The 19,292-nt window shown below is 37.9% G+C and overlaps 1 protein-coding gene across 1 annotated transcript in view; it reads left to right on the forward strand.

Annotated features, from left to right (window-relative positions):
* The window catches only part of Rad50 (RAD50 double strand break repair protein), a 99,675-nt gene extending 80,852 nt beyond the window's left edge, over positions 1–18,823 (forward strand). The window contains exons 22-25 of the mRNA XM_046467627.2: positions 12,465–12,550; positions 13,088–13,230; positions 15,776–15,909; positions 17,170–18,823. Coding sequence (XP_046323583.1) covers positions 12,465–12,550; positions 13,088–13,230; positions 15,776–15,909; positions 17,170–17,356 — 550 coding nt within the window. The 3' untranslated portion in view covers positions 17,357–18,823. The remainder of the gene's footprint in view (positions 1–12,464; positions 12,551–13,087; positions 13,231–15,775; positions 15,910–17,169) is intronic.
* The last annotated feature ends 469 nt before the right edge of the window (positions 18,824–19,292 follow it).

Raw genomic sequence — 19,292 nt, forward strand, 5'->3', positions numbered from 1 at the left:
TTTGGGGGGGTGGTGTTGTTTTGTTTTGTTTTTGCTATGAGTTGGGTACCCATTTCTGAGTATTAACCAGTTGTGTAGTTTTTATGTATTTTCTTCCATACCATAGATAGTCTCTTCACTCTGAGGATTGCTTCCTTGTTGCACAGAAGCTTTTTAGTTTGATGTACTCCCATTTGTCCATTTTTGCTTTTGTTTCCTGTGCTTTTGGATCTTTTCCAAAAAATCTATAGATCTCTTGCCTGTTTCAGTGTCCTAAAACACCCCTGTGTTTTCTTTCAGTGAAGTGGCACCCCCTTTCTCCACAAGGAAAGTCTTAACTGGGCTTCTCCAGAAATCTTCACCATGACTGATTTTAGGACTGTCAGCAAAAGAGTCTCTGCAAAAGAGTTCAATGTAGATAAACTTCCTATTTTCGTGTTGCCTTATTTTACTTGGCCACTGGCCAAGAAGATACCAGCGTTCCAGATGCTGGACACCCCCTTACTAGTTTTCCATAATAGATGTATTATTTACATTTATCTTATTATTATTTACTGCTGTCTTCAGTGCCTTGCCTCTTCTGTCCCTACAACATCAGTAGTTTCATAGTTTCAGGCTTTAACATTTAATTATTTTATCTATTTTGAGTTGATTATTGTAGAGGATAAGAATAGGTCTAGATTCATTCTTCTGCACGTGAATAGATATCCCTTTTTTGCTAGGTAGATAGCACTATCTATCGAAGAGACTGCCCTCTCCTCAGTGCATATTTTTACCACCTTTATTGATCAGTTGACTAGAGATGCATGGGTTTACTTCTGAGCTCTCTATTCTGTTGCATTGGTCCATTTGTATGGTGTTTTAATTATTATAGCTTTGTAATATATTTCGAAGTTAGTTGGTAAAATGCCTTCAGCTTTGTTGTTTTTGCTCAAGTTTACTTTGCCTGTTTGGGGAATTTTTGTGGTCCCATATGAATTTTTAGAAAATTTGTACTGGTTCTAAAATATTTTGATAGGGATTGTATTAAATCTATAGATCTCTTGAGGTAGCACAGACATTTTAACAATATTGATTCTTCCATTCTCTTAACATAGGATATATTCCCACTTTTCTTGTGTCCTTTCATAAATGTTTTATGGTTTTCTTTGTAAAGATTTTTTCTCCTCTTTCATGAAATACATTGCTAGGATTTTGTTTTCATAGCTGTTGTAAATAATATCGCTTTCTTGATTTCTTCTTCACATAATTGCTATTTTTGTGTGTTGATTTTGTATCCTGCAACGTTGGTAAAAATTAAGGTTTTAGAACAAGAAATAAGCAAGACTTATTAAAGAATTCTTGCCCAGTAAACTACATATATTCATATTTTTCCTTTTTTATTTTTTCTTAAGTAATTTTCTTTAGACTTCTCCTATGCCTGCAGGAGACATTTTACTTAAGTTCTTTAGCAATAGTTGTTAGGAATCCAAAAGACTCACACCAAACATTCTTTGAACACTAAGGAAGGGTAGACCCAGGTCCTCCTGACAAGGACATTTTTAAGTTTACTTAAAGAAACACAATTCAAAACAGATTTCTCTAGTAAGAACCTACTGAATGGGGTAAGATAATTTAAATTGGTTGTGATAGAAAAACAAAGCAGGGAATTACAAAGCAGAAGTGGACTTTGTGTGAAAGTTGATAAATTTTTGCCTTCATGAAGCCTCAAAATTCCATAATACATGGTTAAAAGTACTATCCCTTAAGACTGAATTTGAATTCTGTTATATTAAGCAAATTATTTATATACCCCAAGTTTCCATTTCCTAATTTTAAAATGGAAAAGAAGGTTTTAAATCCTTAATAGCATTCAGAATGGAGAAAGTTAAAAGGAAAATTCAGGGGTAGTTTTGAGTTTAGTCCATCTTTCTTTGTCATATTCTATTCTTTAATATGAGGGTTTTTTTTCATATTGATTATGACCTCTTAGTTTCTGATTCTGCTTCTTTTTTACCAAACTTAAAGATTATTGATTTTACTGGAAATATTGTGTTCAGTATTTAATCCATTTTCTTTTTAAAGCTGTTCTCTTTTTTCCACATTATTTTGTTGATGCATTATAGTTGAACATAATGATGGGATTTGTAAGTTCTTAAACTGTATTCTTTAATAGCACTAATGAACTCCACTGGAAGTAAATATAGATTTCTTTTGTTCCTATTTGGATTTTCTTAAGGTTTAATTGTCCCAAAGTTGGCTATGCAAAGGAGACACTAATATTAATTGAATATTTACTGTGTGCTTGCCATAATCTAATTTAATTGCTATGTCTACCCTGTAAAAAATAAGTACTTATTGGCGAGATTAAGTAGACTGCCCAAGATTGCACAGCCAAATGGCAGACATAAAATTAGGTTTCAGACCTAAGAGTTGTGCCTCCTCCCCTGCCAAGATGCTACCATGGTAGCCCATTTTATAACCTCTTAAAAAGTAATTTTTATATAATAGGGTTGTAACTTTACTTAATTCATACTTCCTGATTTATAGCCACAGAATCAACTAATTTTCACATATTTTATAACAGTTCAGTGAGGCGTATCCATATGTAAATATATATTTCATTATATTAGGATTTTGGGTGCTTATATCATTGCTTGATACTATTCTGGATATAAGTAAGCAAATAGGAATGAAGAAACAGAAAATTAAGAAAATAACAATGATGGTAGGTGTTACAAATTAACATTATGAGAATAACTGAGGGGCTATTTGAAGGTTTTTCTAAGGTAAGACACTCTCTGAGAATGTGACATCTAAGTTGGGACCTAACTGATGTGAAAGATAACAAAATTCAGGGAGCATGTGCTCCAGGGGTAAAGTATGTAATATAGTGGTCCCAAGACCAGTATGAACAGGACATGTTCAAGGAACAGGAAGAAGGGAAGTATGGTCGAAGAGAATCAGAGGTGGATTACTGATGGAATATGTCATGGCTTGTGTAGCCTTGGAAAACAGTCTGGTTTTATTGTAAATAGATTTGGAAGTCACTAGAGGGGTTAAGGCAGGAAAGTAATATAATCCAATTGATAATTTGAAGAAATGGTACTGGCTGCTATGTAGAAAACACATTCTAAGGAGCGTGAGGAAGACTGCTATGGCATTCTAGGAGATGGCAGTGGACTTGGGTTGTAGTAATAGAAATGGAGAGAAGTGATGGACTCAGGATTTGTTCTGGGGATAGAGTAGACAGGCCTTGCTTCTGAATTGAATGTAAAGAGGAAAGGAAAATCAAAGATTATGTGTACCATATTTTTACTTGAGCAACAAAGCATTAGGGAAACAAGTTGCCATTCTTGAAACGGAAAGAATTTGGGAGGGAAAATGAAGAATTGTATGTCAGACACTTAAGTTTGAGGTGTCTATAGACTTCTTCTAAGTAGAGAAGTCAACAAACAGTTGGATATATAATTCAGTCTAGAGTTCAGGGGAGAGAAACTTGGGAATCATTGGCATAAATGTGGCATTTAAAATCATGGAATGAGATTACATATGAGTAGACAGAGAAGGGAAGTAAAGATTCACTATATTTACAGATAAATCAGTAAATATAGTAAATTATTGCTAATGAGATGGTAAAATATTTTTAAAGGTGCAGGATATTGAAAACCAAGTGGAAAGAAAATACTTCAAGAATCTAATTAGGGGCTGGGGGTGTCACTCATTAGTGAAGCACTTGCCTAGCATGCCAGTCTCTGTGTTCAATTCCCAGCACTGCCAAAAAAAAAAAAATGCTATTGAGAGGTTGAATAAGATAAAGACTAAGACTTGACCCTTGAATTTGACAAAATGGAGATTGTTAATGACTTTAAGCAATAGTGAACTGAGTTGCGTAGGCAAAGTTGGTTTTGTTTTAAATTCAGTTATAAGTATTGTATTCTGCAGCAAAATCAGTTTCCTTTTACTATGCTTTCCAGCAATTTTGTCCAGCTTAAGGAACAAAGCTGGGCTGTTTGCTGAAATCTGTTATCTGGTAATCAGATGGATTCTTCTAAATAAAAAGAAAAGAAGTAGTACAAATTTCCCCAATACAGTGTCTTTGTGGGCTTATACTTGCAAACAGTGGACTTCTCAAGGTTTATACTATGAGCCTAAATTTGCCTTCTTCCCTGGAAGAAAATAAGGTCTAAAATTTCCCTTATTGTTTCACATCTTAGAATAAGGCATACTGTCAGTGTAATTGTTGCATTCAGTTGTCTATTTAAGGTAACACAGGAAATTAGCAGTGCATTTTCAAGAAAAGCTGATTACCATCTGTTATTAGTAATCATCTAAAAACATCACTAAGTAGAAGCATTGGCAATGGTCAGAGACACAGCAGACGAGAAGAGGAAAACATGCATCATTTAGAATGTATTACCTCATAGAATACATCCACTTAAATGATTTTGGAATATTATCAATAAAGGTATAATGTTCTACCCTATGCCCAAAATATTCTACACATTTTTTCCTAGATATGGAACATTGCATATTAGGTCATACTACTTCTGAGACTCAGAGAAACATGCAACTTTGACAGTTTTGTGTCTGAGGCAGCCATCTTTCTATAAGGCTGGAGCATGGGTCCCTGCATTCAGGGAGAGCTTTGAATTGAGGTCTTTATTCAGAGGTCATTTTGTGGCCATCATTCTTGTCCAGACTATGGGTACAGTAAGATTTCACATTAGTAGTATCCTACAGAGGGTAGATTACAAAATGAAAAGATAGCCATTGGGAATTCATATCTTCTGAATGTTATTTTAACCAAACCTTTATTTTGCAATAAAGGTTGTAACATTGTCTAAATTTGAAAAGCTTATGTTTAAGAGTCTAGCCACAGGAAATTAGTACTTTGCAAGGTTTTATCTTGAAAGAGTCACTTTCCTTTTAAATGTACAATTTAAGATTGGCAAATTAGGGATTTTGAATTTTGCTAAATAAGAAAAGTCACTAGTAAGTTGGAACAAAATTGTTATGATACCATTTTCCTTATACAAGAGGGCTTTCACTGACCCAGATGTAGGGAAGCAAGACAGTCCCCCAGTGCTAAGTTCCAGGGCAGTAGGGAAGCATAGCAACCGTAATAAGGAATAATAATCATAGCCAGTTTTTCAGCAACCTGCATATCTCAGAGTTTGAAACAATTTTAAATACAAGGATAAAGATAATATATTGTTGGGAAATGACTTTTGTAAATATAATATTTACTGCTTTTTTCCAACTTGTTTAATTTTTCATTACGTATTTTTTTATCATACTTCAGAATTAATAGTTTATTAGGAAAAAAGTTCATAGGTGTTTGGCCTTTTCAGATAATGTTCTAGTCTGTGAGATAGCTTTGAGACTACAGGGAAATCCAGTCAAGATTCACTTTTCTTATGCACTTCTGATTTTGAGCATCAGGTCACATTTTGCACAGTTTAGCCAATCTTCTCAGTACCTTGAGCCTTGAAGATGGTTTAAGTATGGAAAGAAGTAAGAGCTGGACAGGTGTTCTAAAAGGTGAGGTCTTGGTCTGTTTGGGTGATGCTGTTCTAACCCCTTAGAAACTTGCTCTCTCATGGTGTGTCTCAGGCATTCAGTTCCATACTAGAGGCTAGGTTCTGAGATGGCCAGGAAAGTGGTCTTCACAGCAGGAACAAGAACCCTAGGTGGGTGTGAGCCTGCACTTCTGTAATCCCAGCCAGTTGGGAGACTGAGGCAGAAGGATCGCAATTCAAGGCCAGCCTGGACAACCTACCAAGACCCTGTCTCAAAAAAAAGTAAAAGGGCAGCTCAGTGGTAGAGCACTTGCCTAGCATAAGTGAGCTGAGGTTTGATTTCTATTACTCTAATTGCTTTCCTGGGTAGGCTTAATATGCTGCTTCAATTGTGACATGAGGCTGGAAGCCATGTATGCTTAGGAAGAAGGTAACTCAGAGGCTCTGAAAAGCTTTCCCTTAAAGGCTAAGTATGGGAAGCATTGGATACCAAAGTTTAGAACCAAAGGGAATATTTTCTTGATGCTGGGGCAGAAGCTCTGGTTGAAAGAGGTGTCAAGAATAATAGAGTCATCTAGGCATTTAAAGGTAAAGGGCATGTCTGCATACAGAAGGAAAAGGGACATAGATGGAAATAGCTCCACCACTGGCACATGTCTGTGTTGTGCTTTATTTTACAGTTCTGAGATTCAAACCTGTGGCCTCATATACATAGGCAAGTGTTCTACCACTAAGCTTCATCCGCAGCCTGTTGTTGTTTTAATAGACTTTATTAGAGCAATTTTAGATTAACAGCAAAATTGAATTGAGCCGACAAAAAGTAGAGATTTCCCATGTGCTCCCTGACCTCACACATTAGTAGTATCCTACATCAGTGATAACATTTGTTATGCTCTGTGAACCTATGTTGACATACCATAATCCAAATCCATTGTTTGCATTAGTTCACTCTTGGTAGTATATGTTCTGTGAGTTTTGATGAATATCCAATGGCATTTATCTACCAGTATAGTATCACATAGAATAGTTTCACTGGCATGTGTCTTTTTGTCTTTCTGGCCTCTTGATGCCTCCTTTTAAACAGGAAACATATTAGACCTTTGTCATTTGTGGGGATCACATCCTAAGACTTTCATAGATCACCAGAATTATAAATGCCACTAAAACCAATATGTGTCCTCAGCAAATGCAATATATTTTTGCAGAATTCTTAATGAAATCTTTTTTAGACTCTTAATGAATATTTAAATATAAGACTAAGTAATTTATAAACCATTATTTTCATAGATATTAGAGCTTCTTGCTTTCTTTTGGGAACCAGGTTTCACACACACAAAAAAAGCATAGCACTTCACATGAGTGGTATGTGTAATTAACAGAGATGTGCACACTGCCGTGGTGGGGCTGATATATGTGAGGTAACTACTTGCCTCCAACAGTATCTAGCCCAGGAAATTCAAATCTTTGCTTCAGGAGAAGGTCATAGACTTTTATGGTTAATCTTTAAGGTATTTAATACTAAATACCCACAAAAGCCAGGATGTAATTCAGTGGGACAGCATTTGCTTACCATGTGTGAGGCCCTGGGTTCAATCCCCAGCAAAAAAAAAAAATCACGTGTTCAATGTGTGTGAAGTTAATTGGTCCACTGTCAGTCAGCAGTCAGGTCCCACAGGGTTCTTGACATGGTACTGTTTCACAGCTGCTCTTTCCAAGGCCTCAGCCTAACTCTTCCCTATCACTGGTAGCCTCCTCTACCTCTGATCTCTTACCACTCCTTACACCCTTACATACACTCTCTTCTGTTTCTACCAGGTTAAGCTTCCAAAAGGTGGCAGTCCCTATTCCTTTCATTTTAGGAAACAATTCCATACCTGTCTCTTCCCATTTTTAGCTCTCACTGTTCACTATGTTCCTAAGCAAACTCTGAATAGTTTTGTTCCGTTAAGGTACACCACATTTTCCTATGCCACTTCTCCTCCTCAAAATACTGCCTTGATGAAACCCTTTCCAAACAGATATTTTTTCCTTCCTTTGTACTCCACAACACTTTACCACTAAACACATTCAGCTTTGTATTACAGATAATTTCTGCCTCCCCACACTTCATGACTATGCAAATCATAGGACACACTTCAGACTAGACTTAGCTTTATTTCCATGACAGTGTCTGCTGTTTATTCATCACTTCAGTATTACATCAGTGACGTATTTTCATTTCCCTCACAGTGTCTTTACATGTAGTATTCAAATATATCTGTTTTGTTTTTATGTGAATGGTATCACGTTTTTCTGTTGTCCTTTTTCATTTAACACAATTCATTTATATTCATATATGTTAGTACCTCATCACTTTTTTTTTAAGAGAGAGAGAAGAAAGAGAGACAGAGAGAATTTTTTAAATATTTATTTTTCAGTTTTCGGTGGACACAACATCTTTATTTTATTTTTATGTGGTGCTGAGGATCGAACCCAGCGTCCCGCGCATGCCAGGCGAGCGCGTTACCTCTTGAGCCACATCCCCAGCCCAATACCTCATCACTTTTAATGGTTTCATAATCTAAATGGATATTACCTACCTTATTTAACTATTGATGGACATACGAGGAAGCTTTTAAAAGTTGGCTACTACCAATTTTGCTGCAGTGTGTATCTTTGCACACTTATGCAGATATACCAGAAAGATATCTGAAGTTACTGGGTCAGGGGGTATGTACATTTTTAACTTGTTAATGCCTAATTGCCTTCCAAAAACATTTATTAAATTTATTTTTCCACCAGTAATATATGAAAGTGATCGTTTCCAAGTCTGCCTATTATTATTGGCCATTTTGGTTTTTGCTAGTCTTTTGCACACAAAAAAATGCTTTCACTGTAATTTACATTTCCCTCCTTATTAGTGAGGTTAAATTTCTTTTAACTTTCTTTATGGTGTCATTTGTGACTTTTAATTTTTACATAGTCAAATCTTTAGTCTTCTTACTTATGGCTTCTTAATTCTGTGCCTTAATTAGAAAAGTCTTCCCCATCTAAAATTATAGAAATGTTTTCTTCTGGTAGTTTTACTTTTTTTCTTTCCTTCTTTTTCTTTAAGATGCGTTCTAACTTGTTGTCCAGGCTGGGCCCAAATTCCTGGGCTCAAGAGAGCCTCTTGAATAATATAGCTATAGACCTGTGCCACTACGTACAACTTACTTTAACATTTAATCATTTTCTTTTTCAGTTTTATTTTGGGTTTTGATGAAGAGTAGTTATAGCATTTTATTTTTTTTCTTTTTTCCAGCCATGTTGAAAGTTTTTAGGTTGGTTTGAAATGTCATGCCAAAAGTTTTATATGTATTAGACTTATTTCTGGATTTTCTTCTTGTCTATCAATTGTTGTTTTTTTGGTACCGGGGATTTAACCCAGGGTTACTTAACCACTGAGCCACATCTCCAGCCAGTTTTCTTTTCTTTTTATATTTGAGACAGGGTCTTGATAAGCTGCTTAGAGCCTTGCTGAGGCTGACTTTGATAAGCTGCTTAAGTTGCTGAAGCTGACTTTGAATTTGTGATCTTCCTGCCTCTGTCTCCCCAGCTGCCGGGATTACAAGCCTGGCTTCTACCAACTGTTTTATTCTTATTACCAAAATTTTATTCTTTTGCATTGTTTCTTAGAATTTTAGAATCATACTGTGGGTTCTATTTTTTTTTTTTTTTTTAACTTTTGGGATTTCTGTTTGGATTGCCTTTTATTTATGGATTACTTGGGGAGAATACATAACTTTGCAATATTGCATCTACCATTTTGGACCTTTTACTAAAAGTCTCTTAAATCAAGTTTTTGTCCTATTATAATATTTTATGGCTTTTTCTTCTAGATTATATACTTTATTGTTGGATTTTTATGTATTTTATAGTTTCTATTGCTGTTTGAATAGGATCCCTGTTTTTTGATTGTCACTTATAATGTTGTTAGCTGTTAGAATACTAAAACTATTAATTTTGTGTATTTATTTATAACCATCTTATTAGTCTTAATTTTTTAGTTGACTTTCTTGGATTTCCTAAGTATACAATTGTATCACTTGTAAAAACAATGATAGCCTCCACCCCCATCATTTATGCCTCATTTCTTTTCATTGTCTTACTTAAATAAACTGTTAGAGATCCCCAGGACATCATTTTAGAATGGCCATAATAGTGAGCATTTTCTCTAGTTCTTAGCTGTACAAGGAATGCTTCTGTATATTTTAAATTAAATCGATAGCTTGCCATAGGTACCTGAGAAAGGAATTTTATCAAGTTAAGGAAATTTTCTATTTTTTCTCTTATTGAAGATTTTTAATCAAAACTCGATGTTACATTATATCAAAAGCTTCTTTGACATCTATTAAAATCATTTTTTTATGTTGTACTATTCTTGCTTTCTTGGGACAAATGCCACATGGTCATGTGTTCTTTATATTACCCTCACTTACTAAATTTTGTTTTATTTTAGAGTGTTTCTTTTTATTTTCATACACATAATAGGCCTGAACTTCTTTTGACCTCTCTTCACTTATGTTTTTCCTTGCTGTTTAATACTTTATATAGATGGTTGGGAGCTAGGTCTGTCTTGAGGATTTGATGATACTCATAAATCTGAGGCTGGTAACTTTAAAGATGAAATATTCACTACCTGTTCAATTTTTGCTACCATAATCAAGGACTGTTAATATCATGCCCACTTTTCTCTGATCTGAAACAACTTACTAATTTTTCCATTTATTAATGGTAAGTGGAGATAAAATCTAACTCCTGGTATTGTTGTCAAGATCCAATGAGATGATGTGGCCATTTAGCATTGTTGTGGCTCAGATAAATGTCCATCAGTAATAACCACTATAATTGTTACTCCAGTAGGTTGATTTTATCTTAGTCATCTCCAACTGTTGCACAGTATGGTTGTATAACCTCCATAGAAAGATAGAGGACATAAAGATTAGCTTATGATCCAGCCAACAGTGGTAGACATCAGCTCCCTCTGACACACCCCTGGTGGGTCTGGATTTTGTGTCTTGGCAGACCTACCTGGCTGGAATAATGCACCACCTCTGCTCTACAAGGGATCAGGATAGACTGTGTGCCTTGGACACTCCTGCTCTACCTGGAATTTGTTTTCCACATTGGGCATGCTTGCTTACATTAATTATTGAAGATTTTTAACTCGAATGGAAAAATAACTTTTTTTAAAAAAAAAGTTCTTTGAGGGGCTGGGATGTGGCTCAAGCGGTAGCGCACTCTCCTGGCATGCGCGGGGCACTGGGTTCGATCCTCAGTACCACATAAAAATAAAATAAAGATGTTGTATCCACCGAAAACTACAAAATAAATATTAAAAACAAATTCATTCTCTCTCTCTCTCTCTCTCTCAAAAAAAAAATCTTAAAAAAAAAGTTCTTTGAAAAATCAGGATCATAATGTACAATGCTATGGAAAGTCAGTCTTTTTTATACAATTGGCCCAAGCATAGTGTGTGATTTTTTTATTTTGACTTTTTAGGAAATTCTTAGATGTTTCATCTCTCTTTTTTTTTTTCTTTTCTTTCCTTTTTTTCAATATTAGGGATTGAACCTAGGGCCCCATGCATCTAGGCAAATGCTCTACCCCTGAGCTACATTTCCAGCCTCCATTTTTATTTTATTTTGAGACAGATTCTTGTTAAATTGCCAAGGCTGGCCTTGAACTTGTAATCCTCCTGTTTCAGCCTCCCACATAGCTTGGATTACAGACATGTGCCACCAACCCCCGACTTATCTGTCTTTTTGAAAGTAGCATAAAGTAGAAAATGGAGACTTGTTGCATTCTCATCAAGAAGCAGAATATGTTTTTTTTTTTCCCAGGGTTCACTACTTCAATAATCCCTCATCTGATATTTAAAATGTATTTACGTTGAGTCATTTCTTTCTCTTTTGCTGGTGAACCAAGAGATCATGAAATGATTTTGCAGAGGCAGTAGCATTACGTTCAGTTTCTTTTTTTGTATATATCAGATAAGAGGCCTGCAAATGGAAGTAAGTCCGCCTCACATCCTTTGTATGGTGATGGCAGTGATGTTTGCCTTTTAATCATCAGAGTGACATTTATTAGTTCATAAACCTACTTCCAAAGAACCTAAGGTCTTTTTGATGAAAGGTGACTATAAAAGGACTATAAGAGGTTTTTGACAGGCTACTTTTATTTTTGCAAACATTCTTCTTTTTAGTGTTTAGGAACTACTATCTTAAAAGAAACTTGGGAGCAGGGACATGCCAGAACCAAATGGAAGTTAATGCACTCATTTAGAATTAGGATTTCTGAATCTGTAATTAGGAAGGCAAAATAAAATTTTGATTTAAGCTTCTAAATCACCCTCTGTGATTTAGAAGAGCCTCCTTCTAGTTGGAAAAAAATTCACAGATCTGAGGAATAGAAGCAGCACAAGGGGCCTGGCTTTTGGTAAACCTTAATAATAAGAGAAGAGGAACCAGGAAGTAGTTTCCTAGATTCAATACTAGTGGAACAGCAAGGTTTTGGTCCTATTTATTTTTTTCTAGTTCTTTTGTTTTGTTTTGTTTGGGGGTTTTTTGGTTGTTGGTTGGTTGGTTTGGTACCGGGGATTGAACTCAGGGGTGCTTAACCACTGAGCCACATCCCCAGCCCTATTTTGTATTTTATTTAGAGTCAGGGTCTCACGAGTTGCTCAACACCTAGCCATTGCTAAGCCTGTCTTTGAACTCGTGATCCTCCTGCCTCAGCCTCCCACGCTGCTGGGATTATAGGCATGTTTTGTGCCCAGCTTTTTTTTCATATTCTGTTTTTGTAACTCAGAGTTTTAGGGAATTATTTCATGATATTATGTTATTTGTATTATTATATATAATTATATATTTTGACATACATTAGTACAAATAATTAGACATCTTTTATATATAGTAGTACATATTATTGTTCCATTAAAGTACCAATGGCCTCTTTTTCCAGAGCAATAATGAAATTTCACAGTATGAAAATGGAAGAAATCAATAAAATTATTCGTGATCTTTGGCGAAGTACCTATCGTGGACAAGGTAATTAACATGGTGTGTCACAAACACTCTTCACAAAGCCTTCTTCATAACTTCTCCCCGTATGACCTCTCATTGTGCAAGTATTACCTCCTTGGACCCCTTTCTGAACATCTCTTTGAGATTTTCTAAGAAATCTTATCTTGAAACATAGCAAAAAGAAAATGCAAAGTTTTCTATTCCAAAGCCTGATAGGACTTACATCCTTGGCTGCAGTAGGCATGATATTTAGCTGATGACATAATAGGTTCTATTGAAGTGTAGATAGAGATAAACCCTGATGCGATAAGAAGAAAACCTGCCCAAGGAAAATCTTAGAGAAGCAGCAGAGGGGTTGGGTTATCCAAATTGCTTCTAGCCAGACTGCCAGGATCTTAAATCTTCCCAGCCAGAGAAATAAGTTCAAAATCAGCCAGTATTTTCCCCAGATGAAATCAGCTTCATGTGTTTCTCCTAGGCTTACTTGATGTAGAAAATGACAAAAGGCTGCAGAGAGAGGGTAAAGTATTTTACACTAAAGTATTTTTCTTTCTGCATCAGATATTGAATACATAGAAATACGATCTGATGCTGATGAAAATGTATCAGCTTCTGATAAAAGACGGAATTATAACTACCGAGTGGTGATGCTGAAGGGAGACACAGCCTTGGACATGCGAGGACGATGCAGTGCCGGACAAAAGGCAAGTATCTCGGAATTCTGACAGGAAGAGTACCAGAAAGCACCCAGGGCTGTCCTTGATGGTAGGAAGCTCTTTTCAGCATCTGTGGTTACCCTCTCCTAATGCCAACCAATATTTCCTGCAGCATTCTGTATAGTGGCTTTTAAGAGAAGGGCCTGAAGGGTCTCAGGATAGGCTTGTGTAGAGAAAGAGGCTGAACCCATTATCATTTCACAGCATTCCTTCTCAGAGTAAGGTCACTCACTGCCTTATCTACTACTCTTTAATGTGCTACCAAGAAAGAAAAAGATACTTACAACTGTAAGACATATTCTGATTTCAGAGAAGTAAAAATTCAAAATTAATATTAATTATATTAGTAATAGTAACTATACTATTAATCATAGTAGTGTTAACAAGCCAGATTCTAGGCTGCGCCAGATGAGACATTCCAGTAAATGAGAGAATCTTCTTGAGAAAGTAGCCCCCATATAGAACCAACCTTCTACCACCCTAGCCTAGCTTCTGGACCCACAGACCTCAAAAAGAGGGCTCTTGTCATTCAGTTGCCTTAATGCCCACAGGGGTTTCTGTCACCAGCACCACATACACAAGACACAGTTGTCAGGTCAGGCCAGCTGGCTCCACATGAAGTCTCTGGGAGGACAGCCCTGCTTGGATATGGAGCACAGAGCAAAATCACAAAGAAGAATGATATTTTAAAGAGTCAGGATAATGGGGTCTGCATCCTGGGGTATAAAGCTAGGTCCTTTCACTGTGCACAGGTTTCTACCAAACACTTCTCAGATTAGAAGCAGATTATACTTCATATACCTCTGGACCCTGATTTTCATAAAATTTCAAAAAAGAAAAGTATGCCCATGTTATCTTAATTACTTCTATAGTTTTTTGCTTAAAGAATATACCATGCAGCTAGGCATGGTGGCACACACCTATAATCCCAGTGACTCAGGAGACTGAGGCAGGAGGGTCGCAAGTTCAAAGCCAGCCTCAGCAATTTAGCAAGGCCCTAAGCAACTTAGTGAGACCCTGTCTCAAAATAGAAAGCACTGGGGATGTGGCTCAGTGGTTAAGTGCCCCTGGGTTCAATTTCTAGTCCCCCACACATAAAAAAGAATAAACCATGCATGTGTGTATCATCAGCCCAGAGAGCTGATACCAATTCAAGACATCTGCAGATTACTATCTAAATTGTAGTCTGCAAAAATGACAAATTTATGATCTATAATCAGTATCCCTATTTGCTTTTGTGATTTTTTTACTGTTAATTATAAGTGAATTTGAATCAAGATACCTCTAGATTTAAAATGCTTTCAAAATTACTTCCTTTGTATGTGCATGATACTGGGAATTGTCCCCATGCATGTTCTACCACTGTGTATCCCCATCCCTTTTTATTTTTTGAGAAAGAGCCTAAGTTACCAAGGCTGGCCTCAAATTTGTAGTCCTCCTACTTCAGCCTCCTGAGTAGCTGGGATTACACGGTTGCCTTACTGCACCCAACTCAAAAATACTTTCTGAGCAAAAATAGATTTACTGTAGATAGTAGTAATTGCTTTGTGGTAGTAATTGCTTTCTTGGCATTGGGAGAGAAGGAAAAACAAATGGTTTGGTGGAGGTGGGCCTCAACTGTACCTAACACTGGCTTTTGCTGAGGCTTTAGAGGCCATTGTGAGTGGGTGGTAGTAAAGTTGGCAGCAGGGGATTCAAAGGCAGGAAGGAAGTACCTGTCCCCGAACGGGGAAGCAGTGGCCCTCGTTTCTGCAAGCTGCTGGCCTCCCTGGCCATTATGAGAATGTGTGTACTACTACAAAATCAACTCACAAATTCAGTAGGAGAAAGAATTTATAACTCACATAAATGTACTTTATATTTCACAGAATAGTCCTACACTATTAATTCTGTGTTCCTTGTACTCTCAGTTGGCTTTATTTGAGTCTGAGGGTTTTAGTATTAGGTTTCTGTTAGTCATGAAAGTGCCTAATAGTTCTAGTTACTTGGATTTCCTGCAGGTAAGCGTAAACAAAACCACACTTCTATACTCATCCTGATACTGTGACCCATGATTGTTTTTTCCCTCTTACTTTCTCAAAATTATACATACAAACATTTCAGTGTGGACCAGAACACAATACCTGGTACCAAGTCTCTTTATCAGAAAACCATAAAGGTCAGGTGAAGACTTTTTAAGATCATAAATCTTATACCTTTATTAAAATTATTTGTTATAGCCAAGTGGTAATGCATCTCTGTTGTGAGCCTGTGGTTTCAAGTTTTGATTATAGCTGATATGTTTTTTTTATTGGAGGGGAGGGGGAGAATCAGTGTTGCATTTAGCATTTTATTTCATTGCAAATGATGGGCATGAGCATGCAGCTGATGGCTCACCTTCCAGAGGGACATAAGAACCTGGTTGCAGGCTGGGCTCTCCCACACAACAGCAATTTCTCTAATGTCAGTGACTTTGTGACATTTACTCACCTTTGTCTTCTGAAGCAATCGTGCCAGTCTGTGGTATGCATCTCACTCCTGGGCTTTTCCCCAGGTGTTGGCCTCACTCATCATTCGCTTGGCGCTGGCTGAAACTTTCTGCCTGAACTGTGGCATCCTTGCCTTGGATGAGCCAACAACAAATCTTGACCGAGAAAACATTGAATCTCTTGCACACGCTCTGGTTGAGTAAGTGTCTCATATTTGGGAGATTGTGATAGTTTTGATCAAGAGAGTTGTGTGGGGTGAACTCCACCTAGATGTGTCCTTCTTGGGGAAACCAATCGGTGACAGACACTTTTGACAGACACTTTTCCTTTTGATAGTAATTCTTCAGATTCCCTTGAAAATGAAATAGTGAACAGCAGCCCCAGACATGTCCTCCTGTGAACCCACACGTCACAAACAGGAGTTGGTGTGCCCTGCTGAGATGTTTGTACATGGTGGTAGTGGGTTTAGGACTGTCTCCCAAGCTTTTTACAGTGCATCAAACAGCTCTGAGGAACAACAAAACTCTTATTCAAAAAGCACACTAGTGATTAAGTAGACTGCCAAGGGTGAAACTGCACGCACCTTTTACCACATTCACCTGTGTGGGCGCAGGCTCCAAGGTTGGGCAGCTTTTGCAAAGGCCCTCAACCCTGAGGTAGAAGGGGATGTTTGGGGGCACTCCCGACTCCAGGAAGACTTTCTGACAGAGGTGATATTTCCTGCCTGACAGCACAGCATGGGCCAGGGGCCCTAAGCAGCAGGGCCATCCTCAGTCTGCTCTCAGTAGTCAGGCAGGATGAGCAAGGAAGGGCTAGTGCTTTAGAAACTCAAGTGTGTCCAGTTTCAGGCAAGAGATAAATAACTGGTTAGTCTTTCAGGTCTCAGTCCCAAAGCTGGTTACCTCATCATATAGATGAGCAAAAAAGTGTTCCCAGTGCACCCACTCAGGTCTCCTGTGTGTCATAGAACGGATGCATCTAGTGACTAGTGGTGACAGAATTCTAAGTAGACTCAGCTCTGAAGAAAGCAGTGTTATTCCCCTGTCATCTTTTTTTTTTAAAAGAGACAGCTAGCAACAGGTCAGGAAAATGTAGGGGAAGAAGTTGAGGAGTTGAGGCATTCCTCAAACGCCTCCACCTTCTTTAGTAGGAACAACTTTGCGATCTAGAAGAGCAAGTCCAAATTCTTGGCCTGGTTCTTAAGGGTCCCTAAGGTGGAATCAGCCATGCATCCCCACTGCCTGGACAGGAGATGGGACTCCTGCCTTACTGGCTGAAGGCCCCTGACCACCACCACCACCTCAACTTCCTGCAGGGTAGCCAGAGGCCCTGACATACACAGCACAGGAAAAGCTTAGTTGCCACATGTAGCAGCAGTTCATGTGTCTGACAAGGTTTGTAGTGACTTTTCCAAATTTTTGCTCTTAAATCATAAAATATTCTAAATATATTGTTTCAGGATAATAAAGAGCCGCTCCCAGCAGCGTAACTTCCAGCTTCTGATAATCACTCATGATGAAGATTTTGTGGAGCTCTTAGGACGTTCTGAATATGTGGAGAAATTCTACAGGATTAAGAAGAACATTGATCAATGCTCAGAGATCGTGAAATGCAATGTTAGTTCCCTGGGATCTTATGTTCATTAGCTGCTTGTTTTTTTTGATTTTGGGTTTTGTGTGTGTGTGTGTGCGCGCAGAGGATTGAACCCAGGGCCTTGCAATATTAGCCAAGTACTCTACCAACTGAGCTACAGTCCCCACCAGCTGCTCACTTCTGATATCAACTGAACCAGATGAAGAAACATTCTTTAAAAAAAAAAAAACTTGTGTCTAGAATGTTGAATGTTTAAGAGGTTCTGAGATCATAAAGTTGTTTCACATGAAATTTGGACTGATTTCCTAAACTGTGTCCCCCTGCAGCAGCCTCTAACAGCCTACAGGGCTCAGCAGCTTTACAGTTGGACTCAGTCACTCTGCTTCCCTCCATAGGATAAATAAATGTCCCCCTCCCCTTGCTGTTAAGAAGGATGGGCTCCCTTAACTGTAAATCTGTGCAGGTGACCTCTCTGCCTGGGCCTCGGTTTCTCCTAAATCTGAAGTAGTTGAATGGGGTCTTAAGTTTTGACAGAAACCTTAAGTAGTTATCTCATTGAGTACCCACCATCTTCTCTCTCCACACACCTGCCAGATAGTCATCAAGACTCAGGGCTCTCTAGAGAGGAAATTGCCCACTTGAAGCCTGATCTGTCCACCATGCAGAAGGCAGTCATTCTCCTCTGCATCTTCTGTGTATCAGCTCAGCCTTACCGTCAATCCCAACTACTCTTCAAGGGCAGGTCCCAGTGTGGAAGGCAAGCCAGGCTCACACATACTCAGGTCCTGCCTCCAACCAGACCTGGAAGAACAAGCCTCTCATTTCCACTCTTGATGACAATTCTGATAAAGCCCAATACTCTTTTCCATGGAATTGTCAGCTAACATCTTGAAGCCATTTGCAGTTATTCTAATGCTTCCCAGTCACACTTTAGAATTCCACTTTGTGGAGTTTTGTCAGAGTCATTCAGAACTGTGTTAGATCTTGATTCAGTCAAGCTTTGGGCAGATCTGGTAAGCATATTGTGTAGTCTGCCTTTCTCATCCAGGGTCCAGAAGCGGATTGAGCCCTAAGGTCCTATATTATCTGTGCTCAGGCTAAATAGTGGCCCCCAAAGACATCCAGGTCCTCATTCCCTGAACCTTTGAATATTACCTTATATGGCAAAGGTGACTTTGCTGAAGTGATGAAAGCTAAGGATCTCGGAAATATATTATCCCTGGGGTGGTGCTAAATGTAATCATAAGTAACCTAATAAGAGGGCGGCAGAGGGAAGTCAAATTACAGGAGAAGGTGATGTGTTGGTGGAAACCGACCAGAGAGATGCACTTTGAAGATGGAGGAAGGGCCGTAATCCAAGAGATAGAGGCAACCACTAGAAGCTGGAAAAAGTAAAGAAGCATTCTCCCCTCAGAGCCCACAGGAGGAGTCAGCCCTTGACTTTAGTTCATTGAAATTGATTTTGAGTTCTAGCCTTCAAAACTGTTAAAAGAATAAATCTGTGCTGTTTCAAGATGGTATATTTTGGGTAATTTACTACTCAGCACTAGGAAATTAATATAGAAATCAGTTTCACTGCATCTAAAATGATACTAGTTATGTACTATCCTTGAAAGAATTGAGAAAGGAATTGCTTAAATCATGTTCTGAGGTTCATATAAGAAGCCTGGTTGAGAAAAGAAGGTCCAGAGTCTCACCCAAGCTGGGGAGGGCCAGGTAACAGGGTATACCACTCCAACCTTTCAGCTCCTGCCTATTCCAAGCCCGTCTTGTGATAAGGTTCAGTCATCCTACTTAGTTTTTTTTTTTTTTTTTTTAATGACACAACACCTTTATTTTTGTTTGTTTTCATTTTATTGTGGTGCCGGGTATTGAACACATTGGCTCATGCATGCAAGGTAAGCACTTCTACCACTGAGCCACAACCCCAGCCCCCATCCTACTTAGTTTTGACAAACTAAAAATTGCCTCTTAACCAAACTCACATAA

This window comes from Marmota monax, unplaced genomic scaffold (genome assembly GCF_021218885.2).
Source record: "Marmota monax isolate L192 unplaced genomic scaffold, Marmota_monax_Labrador192_F-V1.1 WCK01_AAM20220418_F8-fsc00199, whole genome shotgun sequence".
In the NCBI taxonomy this organism is placed as follows: domain Eukaryota; kingdom Metazoa; phylum Chordata; class Mammalia; order Rodentia; family Sciuridae; genus Marmota; species Marmota monax.